Raw genomic sequence first — 15,314 nt, 5'->3', positions numbered from 1 at the left:
TTCTGTTAAAAATAACTTTCCAGGACTTTCTTGGTGGTACAGTGGATAAGAATCCGCCTGCCAAGGCAGGGGATAGAGTTTTGATCCCTGGTCCTCTATCCCTGGTCTGGGAGGATCCCACAAGCCTTGGAGCAACTAAGTTCTTGTGCCACAACTACTGAGCCCATGTGCCTAGAGCCTGTGCTCGGTAACAAGAGAAGTCACTGCGATGAGAAGCCTGTGCACCGCATGCAGAGTAACACCTGCTCGCTGCAACTAGAGAAAGCCCGCAAGTAGCAACAAAGACCCAGCACAACCAAAAAGTAAATAAACAAAAAACCTTACAAAAAAAAAAAAACTTTCCATGTAACAATAAAAACCCATCTACTGCTGAAAAGGAGAAAACAAAAATTTTACATGTTGCTCCTAGCCAGAGACATACTGCTAATCTGTTAATATTTTGAGGTACACACCCTATTCTTTCTGGATTGAATTAGTATAATTCTATTGAATTCTTAAAATACCATGTAGTTATTTTGGGTTACAATTGTGGGAAGGGATTTCACTTGGGTTTCAGATTTGTTACCCTCTTGGAAGTGTTTAGATAAAGAGCCAAGAAATACATCACTGCTCCCATGGGAACAGAAGAACTGGTGAATATTCTTATTTAAAGCCTTGAATTTGTGTGATTGGGCTTGGACAGAGCACATTTAGAGTATTTAGATGTAGTCTTTTTGTTCCTTTGTTGTGATTGTCATTGTCCTTTAATGACGTCTTTTCCTTTGTATTTCTTTACCAACTGGGCATCATCACACTGCTGCTAATGTCATGAGAATGTAGCTGGACATAGCAGACCACACAGTAGGTGGTCCCCAGGACTGCTATAAAGATGCTGGAGAATTCTCTGTATAAAAACCTATGTTACATCTGTCAGGTGCTTTTGACAACATCATAAGAGGTGATATTTCTGTTGTGTCTAGTGTGTAACTGCCTTTTTCTTTCTCTGGTTGGCTCACCAAGGGCTTTGATGATCAGGGCAGAGGAAAAAGATGCTACCTCCTTCTGAGTCCTTCCATTATGAAGGGTCAGTTTCACTGGACTCCAGATGCCTTCAGTTACTGATTCCTTTGGCAACGTCCTTGTCGCCACTAGTTTTCCCTGAAGGCACACCCGGATTTGGGAGCCCGTGCAGAATTGGTGTCCACTTCCTCATCATTGCACACGGGATCCACAAACTTCAGTTTCCTTGAGGTTGAACTTAGGTGTCACGGTAAAGATGGTGTTGGGGGAACCTAGATGCTAGACCATGAAGAAAAGTATACCTTCGTCTCCTTCAGACCCAAAGTTGAGAGTCAGGCATTGTTATTTGCTTGCTTATTTTTGGCCATCCTGGGCCTCCGTTGCTGCTCATGGGCTTCCTCTAGTTGAGGTGAGCCGGGGCTACTCTTTGTTCGGGTGTGCGGGCTTCTCGTTGAGGTGGCTTCTTTTATTCCAGAGCACAGCCTCGAGGTGCATGGGCTCAGTAGTTGTGATGCACAAGCTTAGCTGCCTTGCAACCTGTGGAATCTTCCAGGACCAGGGATCGAATATGTGTCCCCTGCATTGGCAGGTGGTATCTTAACCACTGGACCACCAAGGAAGTTCGAGAGTCAGACACTGTTAACAAAACAACCCAATCTGATCTTTCTTGTAGAGTGCCTCCTGGTACAGTGGAAATAGTGTGAACCCGGGGATCGAATCCAGGTCTCCTGCACTGCAGGCAGATTCTTTATCAGGGAAGCCCCAATATGAGAGAAACTGAATCTTTCCTGGGTCATTATTTCCTAATGATCATTTCTCCCTGAACCTGTTACTTAAATCGTCTGAGTCTCAGTTTGCTCATCCATTAAATAGAGATGACAGTATTGACCATGTTTATTTCAGGATTATTGGGAAGATGAAGATGAACCTCTTTTGGATAAGACTCTTTAATAAATTTTAATGCAATAGATAAATGATGTTTCCATAAAATAACATCAAACAGTAATAAAAAATTTCTGGAAAGATTTGCCGTTAGAAATGCAAATAGGCTTATATGTGAATGCTTTTAATCATTTGCATCTATACCCCTTATTACTGTTTATGGGCTTCCCAGGTGATGCAGTGGTAAAGAAGCTGCCTGCCATTGCAGGAGATGTGGGTTGGATCTATGGGTCAGGAAGATCCCCTGGAGAAGGAAATGACAACCCACTCCAGTATTCTTACCTGGGAACTCCTATGGACAGAGGAGCCCGGTGAGCAAAAATCCATGGGGGTCGCAAAAAGTCAGACACAACTGAGCATACACACACACACTGTGTATAGCATAACAAATTAGCCTTTTATTCATTAGAGCAAGGAAACTTTCTATATCCTTTTACTTATTTATTTAACATTTTTTGAGCAATTTAAAGTTTACAGGGAAAAATGAGGAAATCATGCAGCTCCCATCTATCTCCTCCCTCCACTTCTCCTCCCCTAATTTCCCCAATTCTTAACATCTTGCATTAGTATGGTACATTTGTTACAATTGATGGGTCCATATAGACACATTATTATTAACCAAAGTCTGTAGTTTGTAACTGTTGGTGTTGTACATTTTATGGGTTGTGACAAATGTATAATGACATAAAGCCATCATTCGAGTGTCATACAGAATAGTCTCACTGCCCTAAAACCCCACGCGCCATCTATTTATCCCCCTCTCCCTCTCCACCCTCTCCCCTCTCCCCAAACACCGTCAACTGCTGGTCTTTGTACTATCTGCATAACTGTGCCTTTTCCAGAATGCCTTGTAGTGGGAATCATACAGTATGTAGTCTTTTCAGACTGGCCTCTCTCACTTAATTATACACACTTAAGCTTCCTCCGTGTCTTTTTGTGTCTTGATAGACTTATTTCTTTTTACCACTGACTAATATTTCATTGTGTGGATATACAACAGTTTGTTTAGTCATTCACCTATGAAAGGATGTGTGGTTTGCCTCCAAGTTTTGGCAATCATGAATGAAGCTGCCGTAAATACCTGTGTGTAAGTGTTTATGTGGACACGAGTTTTTAGTTCCTTTGAGTAAATACCAAGCAGTGTGACTGCTGGATCATATGCTAAGACTATGTTCAGTTTTGTAGAAAACTACCAAACTGCCTCCCAAGTGGCCACCCCACTTTTCACCCTTAGCAGTATTTGGCATTGTCAGTCTTGTTGTTTTATTTTTTAGATTCTGGCCATTCTAATAGCGTATCTATTAGGGTATCTCATTTTGCTTAATTTGCAATTTCCTAGGGGTCGCTAGGAGCCGGACACGACTGAGCAACTTCACTTTATTTTTTCACTTTAGTGCATTGGAGAAGGAAATGGCAACCCACTCCAGTGTTCTTGCCTGGATAATCCCAGGGACGGGGGAGCCTGGTGGGCTGCCGTCTATGGGGTCGCACAGAGTCGGACACGACTGAAGCGACTTAGCAGCAGCAGCAGCAGCAACGACATATGGTATTCAGCATCCTTTCATGATTATTTGCTGTCTGTATATTTTTGTTTGTGAGATGTCTATTCGGAGATTTTGCCCACTGGATTGTTTTCCTGTTGCTGAGTTGTAAGAGTTCTTTTTATGTTTTGGATATCTGTCCTTTACCTAGTATGTATTTTGCAAAGATTTTTCTCCCAGTCTGTACATTCTCTCTTTTTTATTTATTTTTAATTGAAGGATAATTGCTTTACAATGTTATGTTGGTTTCTGCCAAACAGCAACATGAATCAGCCACACAGCAACATGAATCAGCCACAGGTATACATATGTCCCCTCCCTCTTGAACCTTCCTCCCACCTCCCACCCATTCCACCCCTCTGGGTTGTCACAGAGACCAGGCTGAGCTTTTTGTGTTAACAAATTCCCACTGACTATCTGTTTTACATATGGTAATGGCTATGTTTCCGTGCTCCTCTCTCAATTTGTCCCATCCTCTCTTTCCTCCACTGTGTCCACAAGTGTGTTCTCCATGTCTTCATCTCTATTGCTGCCCTGCAAATAGGTTCATCAGTACCATCTTCCTAGATTCCATTGCTGCTCTGCTAAGTCGCTTCAGTCATGATCGACTCTGTGTGACCCCATAGACGGCAGCCCACCAGGCTCCCCCGTCCCTGGGATTCTCCAGGCAAGAACACTGGAGTGGGTTGCCATTTCCTTCTCCAATGCATGAAAATGAAAAAATAAAGTGAAGTCCGCTCAGTCGTGTCCGACTCCTAGCGACCCCATGGACTGCAGCCCAGCAGGCCCCTCCATCCATGGGATTTTCCAGGCAAGTGTACTGGAGTGGGGTGCCATTGCCTTCTCCCTAGATTCCATATATACGTCTTAATATACGATATTTGTTTTGGTGCATCCTCCTAATATTTATCTTTCATCATTTAAACTCCAACATCCGCCTCTTCTGAAGTACTTCTGACCTCCAGGTTGATGGCTGTTAAAAAGTTTGGACAGTTTGAACTCTCCCGGCCTGTTTACCATCGACTCTCCGTTGCGCGGTCAGTTGCATCGTAGATGGGATCAAGTCATCAAGCCCAACAGCAGCTCAACCGCAGCCCTCACGTTCTTCCGCGGAATCATCACTCTATCATCTCCTCCGAGTCGGCCGGTGGCCCATCCAAGTTGGCCGGGTCCCGGGGAGCCGATTGGAGCGGCCGAAACATTTTTGCTGACTGCAGTCATGCTCTCCCGGCCCGTTTGCTGGAATAGACACAGACACCGATTGGGTCACGCTGAAGACATTCCTGTCTTGTGAAGCAAGTCTGTTTGTATTTTAGGTTTGCCAGGACTAATGAATTAAAACATTTGGACGCTCCGCAACTTGCTGTTTATCAATGCCTCTTGACAGGAGGAGGGTTTTTCTTTTGCGCTTGCTTTTTCTAGAAGCATGACAACATCCTGGCTGCGGGAGAGGCAAGGAAAGGAGAGAGGGGTCGTGGAGGGAAGCGGAACAGGGAGAGGCCCCGTGGGACGCTGGGGTCTGGGGGACAGCAGGTAGCAGCGAGCCGCCCTCCCAGCTGTCACTGCTGCTCAGATTGTCACGCTGCTATGTGGCAGGTGCAGCCTGGTCTGCCACTAGGTCTCTACTCCACAAAGGCAGCGACCGGCCAAGGCAGTGGCTGGCCCTGGATTACACGAGTCCAGACACTCGACTAAGTGAGGTAAGGCGACAGGTGTGAAAGGCCAACGAAACGCTCAGAGCACCAGCAACTTCACCAAAGCTCTGCTACCGCCCCGAGGAGGAATCAGCCCATTTCCCCCAGGCGGTGTGATGAAAAGGCAAGTGGGTGCAGGGGCTGACACCGTGTGGAACTCCAGATCCACCCAACTTTGCCGCCCGCCATCCTTTGGGAGGCAGACAGATGTTCTCCGTTGTGTGGAGGGGAGGGGCTCTAATTAGCTGTGTTGATCAATTTCATTCTCTCCCACCCCTTGGCTGGAAACCCTGCCAGGGATCTATCTACAAAACCCCTGGAGGCAAATTTCCACCCCTTGTGGTTTCTGTCTTGGTGCAAGAAAGCACTGGGAGATTTAGCCAAAGGAGGAGTGAAGCTTTTCACCCTCAGATGTTCCGATAATATGGTTTGGTGATGGTACAGGGTGTGATGATAAGACTTTCTTTTGGCTGCAACTTTAAGGGGATTTTTATTGTTTGTTTTGTTTAATTTGAGACAGTCTGTTCTATTCCCTAGGAACAGGTGGCTAACGAGATGGTTGATTCTAACCAGACGAGACTACACACAAATGTATGTCAGAGCTAAGATAAAGCAAATTTTGAGTCAAGTAACAGTGATTTTATATTACCCTTTTCTTGAGTCGAATGTTTCATGTTAATACTTTTTTCTAACTTAGAATGACATGACTTGGAGTGCTTTATGGTTCATTGCTACTTGTAGTGTTAAATGAATGGGCCGACTATGATTCTAACTGGGTGTTAAACAGTCGCTGGTTTTTCTCCAAAGCTATGCTAGGTGTTTAATATAAGCCTGTTCTCTTTTCATGTACGGGGTAAGATGATTCCATATGTATGTATGTCTAAATATACATATATATATATGCATTTGCTTTGACTCTATAAATAATTGTAAAAACAAAATTCAGTTTTCTAGAACACTATTTTTAGATAGAGAAAAGTTATGGGAAAGAATCAGAAACCTTGCTGTGAGAAAATGCCCTGCTACAGCAGTTCCCAGAATCTCACTAAGGATGGGTAAATAGATGATTTATATATTGCCATTTTTAGAAACATTTTCCTTAAAATATCATTCAGAGTTTTTGGTTTACTGTCTCCATGAGAAGGAAAATAGAAGGCTTAGGGGGATGCTTGATTAAAAATAGAGACCTTAAATATATGGGTTTAAATGACAAAGATATCGTGTATTTATAATAACATCTTTTCCTAGTTCCATTGAATAAAAACAAATATCTTTGCTAAAATGTATTTGGGCTAAATTCTCTTATTTTAACAAAGAAATATTCATATATTTTCACCCACCCCAGTCCATCTTATCTGTAGTATGTTTTTCCATTCATTTCTATCTTAGTTTATTAATTCAATGATAATTTAGTTGGTGGGGTGGAGTATGCGTAGGATGTTTTAGGATTTGTCTTTTGCTTATATTATATGTTGTCTTTTGCTTTTATCATATATGCTTTAGAAATGTTTGATAGACTTATAGGTAATCAGATATTTAAAGCACATACTATTCATAATATAATGGGGGAATGTCTTTAAGTAGTCTTTGGTATTGAAATAATTAAGTAGTCAATGAAATAATTCCATGATATGATACTCATTTGTTACCACTCCCAGATCAATAATTCAGATCCAGTTCAGGCTTCTGAGTGTGAAGAACTGTCTGATGCCTTATTAAGATTCTTAATCCCCCTCAATTAAAAATAAAGCACTATGTAAGACCTCAAAGGGCCAGGGCTGGATGGGTCAGTATAGGGGATATTAAAAAAAGTGAGGTGGGTGGAGATTTTGCTCCATCCTGTAAATCTCACTCTAGATGTATTTCCAAAGCAATTTTTTTTATAAGCCAGAAAAAGAATTTTAAATGGAGCAGGTGTAGGGAAAGGAAGCTAGGAGCTAGAAACAGCTTTAAAATAAGAAAACATTGCTTACTAATTTTCTTTTCTAATTTCCAAAGGGCTCTTGGGACGATGTTGGATAAAGTGACCATGGCTCTGTCTTGTCCTTGCAGCTGGAAGACCCAGAGGAAGGCCAAGGCTCAGGTGCCCACATGATCAGCACAGCCAGGGTACCTGCAGATAAGCCAGTACGCATTGCCTTCAGCCTCGATAATGCTGCAGGTATGCTCTGCTCTGAGGAAAAGAGCCCCCCTACCACCACCCTGCCTCCTGCCTTCTTACCATCATCTTTTTCATGAAGGGTATTTAAAAATGCTTGCCTGGGGACTTCCCTGGCAGTCCAGTGGTTAGGACTCTGCACTTCCTCTGCAGGGGCCACAGGTTCGATCCTTGGTCAGGGAACTAAGATCTTGCATGCTGCATGACCTAAAAAAGAGCATGCCTGGTATGACCCAGTGATGGGGAGTATGATTTTTTTTTTTTTATCACGCATTGTTGAAGTATGGCTTCCAGAAATCCCTCTGGTGATATTTCCATCTCCAAACCTTAGGTGGTTGGAGCACATTTCTTTTTCACATTCTCCATTTTCGCTTTCTTTTATTATAAAATTCATGGAGCTATAACAATTTCAAAGGAGAGCAAATTATGTCATTGTTCAAACTGCATGAGGAAACATGTACTAAGAGCTGGCAATTGGCTAGGTAAGATAAAAATATCACTGTCTTGGTTCCAGCAGCATTTCCTGAAGCCCAGTTCTAAATGCTGGTTTCTTGCTGGTGCTCCCACACTTCCGGCTAAATAGACTCCAGCGGGAGTGATGAATGGGACAGGTGAGGCAGACCCTCTTGAAATAGTTCGGTCTGAGGTGAGGCTGCCATACTTAGAGCCCTGTGTCATGGCTTCCTTCAGTGACCTCTTAACACGCATATTCAGTTGCACCCCCTTTGACAGGGGACCCCAGGTGGTGTGAGGTCACAGCCGTGAGGAAGGGAAGGCTTGGGTTTCTTCCACTGGCATCAGCTTTTGCTTGCAGTCTAATGTCATCCGTTAAAGTCACATAATCATACACTTTAAACCACATCATCATTGAAACCTTAGATCTTCTGAGAATTGATTCTTTCCTTCTCTCCTTTTCTTCCTTCCTTCCTTCTTTCTTACGGTGCTCCTGGAGGAAGGAACACTTTAAAAAGTAGTGATTGAAAGGGGACGAAGTAAAACCAGGTAAGGATCTGGGCTCTGTGATGTGTGACATTATACAGCCCATTCAGACTTGACCACATGCGCGCAGTCGCTCAGTCTTTGCAGTGCCATCGGCTGCAGCCCACCAGGCTCCCTTGTCCATGGAGTTTTCTCGGCAAGGATACTGGAGTGGGTTGCCATTTCCTCCCCCATCAGACTTTATTAGACTGCATTATTATGGTGGTCACAATTACCCTGGGGTTCCTAGACTGTGCAGCCCCCAGTGGCGGATTGTTCCAGAGGTGAAAGAGGTGAAGCCTTGATTCTTCATCACCTACTCTTCTGACACTTTTTTCATGGCTGCTGTTATGCTGTATTCCCGCTCAGTGTTGCCCTGAAAGAAATCCACCCAACTGGCGAATCAACCCATCCCAACTTAGAAATGACAATGACTATCAGTTGCATGTGTCTTTTCATTAGACTTTCATTTATACTATTTCTGATCTTTGGAATAACCATGCTATGTACCTATTAGTATTCTTAATTTGCAGAGACAAAGACTGAAGTCCAGAGACCACACTGTTAGTAAATAACAGAGTAATGATTTAAACTCTCATCCCTGGACTGGACTGTTTAAACCCTCTCCATTATTCCAAGCTGCGTCTCTAAGAAGAAAAAGAAAACTACATGTGTAGGGAGAAAGAGTCTGTAAGAACTCTTTATACTTTCTACTCAATTTATCTATAAACCTAAAACTGCTCTGAAGAATAAAGTCTCTTGTTAAAACAAAAAGAAAAACCAAACAACAAAAAAAGAAAAGCTCCTTCTGTTTTTATGCACTTTATAAATTCAAGATTTTGAGGAGTAACAAGTGCTTGATTGGCTGGCTTTCAAGACAGACACATGTAAACCCAAACTCCAGGGAGAAAGCAAATGTACAATTTTCTTCCTTGTGCTCGTGTTCCACATGAGCAAGACAAGTCCTGTTATAATCAACAGAGTTCCAGAGAAATTGTAGTGTATAAAGCTTGTTTGTTCTAAATAGTATGATTATGTCATAATTTGGGATGACACAAATAAATGTGCCCTCATTTTCATTTTAACAAAAGTAATGTACAGAAAAGAGCCATGGAGAGAGGAGGCTCTTGCTCTCTGGGTTGCATGAATAGATTCTTCCTTGAAATACAAGATGTACAACTTGTAATTAATTTACCATCATCTTTTGAGCACTGAGAATTCCTGCATATTTTTCATCAGTCAATTTTGATTGGTTTGTTCCAGTCTCTTTCAAATGTCCCAAGAATGTCCACTTCTGAAATTCATGGGGTTTTTTGATATGGTAGCTTCCAATAAGGGTTGTCATTTATTGCAAGTAATTCCTGCCTTTTACCCCTACAGAAGGACGCTTATGAAGTTTTATGAACAACCTTCTAAAATTAAATTTTAAAAAGGATCAGCGTATTCCCATAGATCTAGATAAAGCACCTAACTAGAGAATCCAAGACAGGAGTTAGAGATCCCTGTTTCTCAATCTTTCTTAAAATAATCATTGGAGAGCACTCATCAAAAATGTATGTTCCATGGCCCTACTCCTATTGCAGTAAGTTCCGACCGAGGTCCAACAATCTGTATTTCCTAATGCACCTGAAGTTACAAATGTACAGAAAGATGCTTTGCAGACACTTGGGGACACTCCCTCTGAATTCTTGAGTAAGGAGTGTGTCACACCACGCAACACTTGCCATCACACGCACTGTGCATGCCTTTTGAATTCCAGTGCATGTGGTCTATAGACCACACATGTAGGGGGGAAACAAAGGAAAACATCTCATTTATAATAAGTGAGAAAACCAAGTAAACTTTTAAAAAGTAATTCCATATTACTGAATTTATTATAGGGAGTAAGGAGAGTCCACGAGAAAAGGAGACATCTTTGTCTGTGAATGTTGACTTGTTCATTTCTCATAAGCCTAATGCAGTGCTTATTCCTCTAGTCATCTTTTATTTTTCTTCATATTTTTCTGAGACAATTTAGTGTAAAAGTTAAGGGCCTAGGGCTTTGGAACTAGTGAGGGGTGGTTTCCAGATTCATTTCCATCACTGTTATGATCTTGCATAAATCACTCAACTTTTCTGAACTTCAGTTTCCCATATGTGTTTAGTAATAGCTCATAGAGTTGTTGGAAAAATTAAATAACACTATATAGATAAAGGGGGCTTCCCAGGTGGCTCAGTGGTAAAGAATCCACCTGCAATGCAGGAGATGTGGGTTCGATCCTGGGTGGGGAAGATCCCCTGGTGAAGGAAATGACAACCTACTCCTGTATTCTAGCCTGGGAGTCCCCCTGGACAGAGGAGCCTGGTGGGCTACAGTCCATGGGGTTGCAAAGAGTCAGACATGATTTAGTGACTAAAACAATAACAGCAATGTCGATAAAGCATTTAGCATCATGTTTGATACAAATTAAGGACTAAACTAGCCCCTGTGTTAATGATGACTGATTCTGGAGAATTAAGCAAAGTATAAACCACGAAGCAGCTCTATGTTTCACCTACATCTCACACTTCTACCTCATGTCAAGGTAGGGTTTATAGGATAAATGAGCTGCAACTATTTAGTGACTCCTTATCCACTTGGTCGGAGAAGGCAATAATGGCACCCCACTCCAGTACTCTTGCCTAGAAAATCCCATGGATGGAGGAGCCTGGTGGGCTACAGTCCATGGGGTCACCACGAGTCGGTCGCGACTGAGCAACTTCACTTTCACTTTTCACTTTCATGCAAGATTGTGGGTGTCTCTGCTTCTGCTCTTATTAATTAGCTAAGCTTTACTTAGTTTCTGTATTTCTAGTGCTCTGTCAAAGTCGGGTGGGCTGTGCAACAGAGAAGTACAATGAGATCTCCTATGGGTTTTAAAAGGCAGAGAGATTTGGGGAAAAATCTGTCACCTGGAGCAGATGGGTACAGCTTCTTGGAAGATGTGATAGTCATCCTGGGCTTGAAGGCAGGTAGGGTATAGAAAGAGAGTGTAGGAAAGATACCATTTCTGGAAATCAGGTGTAAAAAAGGAAGCTACACATCTTCTGGGGCTTCCCTGGTGGCTCAGCAGTAAAGAATGCGCCTGCAATGCAGATGATGCGGATTTGATCCCTGAGCTGGGAAGATCCGCTGGAGAAGGAAATGGCAACCCACTCCAGTATTCTTCCCTAGGAAATCCCAGGGGCAGAGGAGTCTAGTAGGCTATAGTCCAGGGGGTCGCAAAGAGTCGGACATGACTTAGTGACTAAACAACAACAACAACAACAACAACACATCTTTTAACAATTCTTCTTTTCTCCTTCAGACAGAAATCATTAGCAAAACCTAAGTCAGAAAGAGCACAATTTGTTCAGGAAATGCTTAAACTCTCTACAACTGGAGCAGAGGTCTGAACTGTGGAAGAGTAACCAACATTTACTAAGCCCCTCTCTGAGCTGGGCATTTTGCTGGAGTCTTGTGTGGAAAGTTTGTTTGCAGTTCAGTTCAGTCGCTCGCTTTGTTTTAGATAGCAGTAAACTTGCCTGGAAAATCCCATGGACGGAGGAGCCTGGTGGGCTGCAGTCCATGGGGTCTCTAAGAGTTGGATACAACTGAGTGACTTCACTTTCACTTTTCACTTTCACTCATTGGAGAAGGAAATGGCAACCCACTCCAGTGTTCTTGCCTGGAGAGTCAGTCCCAGGGATGAGGGAGCCTGGTGGGCTGCCATCTATGGGGTCACACAGAGTCGGACACGACTGAAGTGACTTAGCAGTAGCAAACTAGCATTACCACGGAGAAGGCAATGGCACCCCACTCCAGTACTTTTGCCTGGAAAATCCCATGGATGGAGGAGCCTGGTAGGCTGCAGTCCATGGGGTCGCTCACTTTCACTTTTCACTTTCATGCGTTGGAGAAGGAAATGGCAACCCACTCCAGTGTTTTTGCCTGGAGAATCCCAGGGACGGGGAAGCCTGGTGGGCTGCCGTCTATGGGGTCGCACAGAGTCGGACATGACTGAAGTGACTTAGCAGCAGCAGCAGCAGCATTACCAAGTCAATCAAGAGAGTGCAATGAAAGAGTTTGTTTTGATCAGAAGCAGCAGAGTGTCAAGAATTCTTGAGCAAGGGAGTAATATGATGAAAATGGTAAGTGTTCAATTGATATAGCCTGGAATGTGAGGATATGAGAGAATGAAAGAGGCTTATCATGGCACACAGATAAAGTGGTAAAAGCCTGGATTAGAGAATGCGATGGGATGACTGAATTCAGACTACATTTTGAAGGAAGGGTTGGAAAGACTTGGTGACAGACTGGCCTGGGAGATGGGGAATTGATCATTGATAACAAAATGAGCCACAAGTCTCCAAAAAGACTATGGACTCCTAGGGGTTAAATAAAGGTAGTCCGTTTTTAGGGGGGAAAAAAGTACCTTTTAAAATACAATCACCATTTCTAGCCTAAGACTAGAATGCTTTATTAAGTAACATTTAGCTAACCGTAACTGCCAGAGGCAGCAATGCTTGTCTTTCTTTTTTTTTTTAAGAATATATTTTATTGGAACGTCCCTGGCAGTACAGTGGTTAAGACTTTGTCTTCCGATGCGGAAGGTGCGGGTTTGATCCCTGGTCAGGGAGCTAAGATCTAACATGGGTCTGGGCCAAAAAACCTGTCATAAAACAGAAGCAATATTGCAACAAATTCAATAAAGACTTTAAAAATGGTCTACATTAAAAAAAAAAAAAAGAATTAAAAAAAAATTTAATTTTAAATTTATTTGGCTGTACCCTGTGGCTTTGTAGGATCTGGGAATCTCAGTTCCCAGACCAGGGATCAAACCTTGGCCTTGTACAGTGAAAGCTTGGAGTCCTAACCACTGGACTGCAAGGAAATTCCCAGCAATGCTTGTCTTTAATAAACCAGTGATATAACTTGTATTGCCTCCAAACTTCGAATTCCAAGAGTTGACTTTCTAAATAGGGACTTTCACGGAGTCAGTTTTCCTCAACAGAAAATGTGCAGAAGAGAAATATGGATCACATCTCTTGGGTTATTAGGGAGAATAACCTGGCCCTTCTCCAATTAGAATTTAGAGTCTGATGGACATGCGGATTTGATGTTAATTACTTGAGAATTTTCCTTATCTTCAGTGGAGCCAAAATCTGGCACACTTTTGAAGAAAATCTAGGCCTCGGTGTTAAAAAAATTTTCTTATTATTGTAGTCAGAGATACTTATTATTTAGAGTAAGAAATATAAGCCCAAGCTCATAGCTTTCAACATTTTTTTTTTTTTTAATCCGGGTATGATTTCATTAGAAGACATTTAGTTAAAAAAATCAAGACTCACTCTGTTTATGTAAACTGTTTTGTCCCCACAAACCAGGTGTTTTGTGTGGCAGTGGGAATTATGTGGAGTAGCTGAAACAGCTATCCTTGAATCCAATTTAACTGGATATTATATGAATGTCTCTTTGGAAGCAAGATTTACACGTGCAAAACTAGCTCTCAGCAAAACTGTGATACACATGAAGTGTCTCTTATCATTGTTTCCTTCCTTTGACTTCTTCTACCTTTGGTATCTTTTGGTGTTATTTCTCTTTTCCTCCTCAGGGTCCCAAAGTTTCCATACTCCCTTCTCTTCACATTTCAATCCTTGTTTTCAGGAAAGACTCTGGAAAACCTGATTCATGCTAAGCAATAAGTAAATGTCAAGACTGACCCTTTTCTCTCTCTCGGTGTGTTTGTGCGTATCCATGGGGGAATCGGTAGGAAGCCTAGGGATCAAGTTCCTGTGGGAATTCTACCAGCCAACTTGGTAAGGGTGGCATTTGAGGACATGAGCTGGGTGAGTCTCTTTGCATTTTCCTGAGTCACATTCTGTCCCAATTCTGACCCCACTTTGAGTTCATCTCTGCATGAGCTGACAACAATCGGCTGAAAACCACTCAAGCTCTTAGAAGTGGGGGTGTGATCTCCTATATTTGTATTCTTTTCAGCAGCAGTCCCCAAGCTTTTTGGCACCAGGGACCAGTTTCGTGGAAGACGATATTTCCACAGAAGGAGGGGTAGGTTTTGGGATGATTCAAGCACATCACACTTATTGTGCACTTTATTTCTATTATTATTATATTAGTTCCATCTCAGATCATGAGGCTTTGGATCCCAGGTGTTGGGGATCCCTGATCTATAGAGCACAGCATAGAGAACCCTAGTTAGAACTTAATGAATACTATAAAATCTATAATACAATATCGATAACCCCTTTGAGTTTGTGCTTCTGATACCAGGTGAAGATTTTTTGAGACACAGCTGGATTTATTGGTTGGAATCCGTTGCTTAAGGCTGTAAAGAAAAGATCAGAGTGGAAATGAATGCTTATGGAGTTCCTGGTGCTTTTGCTTGTACTATCTCATCAATTTAGTCCAAGTGACAACTCTGCTGAAAAGATGTTATTATACCCATTTTACAGAAGTGGAAATGTTGGCTAAGGAAGGTTAAATAACTTGTGGAGGCAGTAGTGGTAAAGAAATCACCTGCTAATGCAGCAGACAGAAGAGGCACGTGTTTGATCCCTGGGCAGGGAAGATCCCATGGAGGAGAACATGGCAACCCACTCCAGTATTCTTGCCTGGAGAATCCCATGGACAGAGGAGCCTGGTGGGCTACAGTTCATGGGGTTGCAAAGAGTTGGACACGACTGAAGGGACTTAGCATGCAGGCACTCTAATCAAGTCTCTGATAAATAATGGGAAAAGATTCAAAGCCAGGCCCTTGGGGTTAATTTTACTTTATTACCCATTTAGAGGTAGGGTCCAGGTAGCACAGTGGTAAAGAATTTGCCTGCCAATGCAGGAGACACAAGAGATGAGGGTTCGATCCCTGGGTCGGGAAGATCCCCTGGAGGAGGAAATGGCAAGCCCCTCCTGTATACTTGCCTGGAAAATTCCATGGACAGAGGAGCCTGGTGGGCTATAGTCCATGGGGTCACAAAGAGTCAGAC

At 42.6% G+C, this 15,314-nt stretch overlaps 1 protein-coding gene and 1 long non-coding RNA gene across 3 annotated transcripts in view; both read left to right on the top strand.

Moving 5' to 3' along the window:
• MAP3K7CL (MAP3K7 C-terminal like) overlaps positions 1-15,314 on the top strand; it is a 91,315-nt gene that overhangs the window by 37,915 nt on the left and 38,086 nt on the right. The window contains exons 1-3 of one of the 2 annotated variants that reach the window (XM_055567732.1): positions 4,994-5,182; positions 5,714-5,767; positions 7,229-7,337. The exons of the other annotated variant lie outside the window; for it this stretch is intronic. Of the exons in view, the coding sequence (XP_055423707.1) occupies positions 5,732-5,767; positions 7,229-7,337 (145 nt within the window). The 5' untranslated portion in view covers positions 4,994-5,182; positions 5,714-5,731. Of the gene's footprint in view, positions 1-4,993; positions 5,183-5,713; positions 5,768-7,228; positions 7,338-15,314 lie in introns of those variants that run through there. 2 annotated transcript variants of the gene reach the window in all.
• Positions 581-4,836, top strand: LOC129643347 (uncharacterized). The gene is made up of 2 exons (XR_008710247.1): positions 581-632; positions 4,432-4,836. It is a non-coding gene; the product is annotated as an uncharacterized LOC129643347 (long non-coding RNA).

This window comes from Bubalus kerabau, chromosome 2, assembly GCF_029407905.1.
Source record: "Bubalus kerabau isolate K-KA32 ecotype Philippines breed swamp buffalo chromosome 2, PCC_UOA_SB_1v2, whole genome shotgun sequence".
Classification (NCBI taxonomy): Eukaryota; Metazoa; Chordata; class Mammalia; order Artiodactyla; family Bovidae; genus Bubalus; species Bubalus kerabau.
This window is presented reverse-complemented; position numbering and strand designations above follow the sequence as displayed.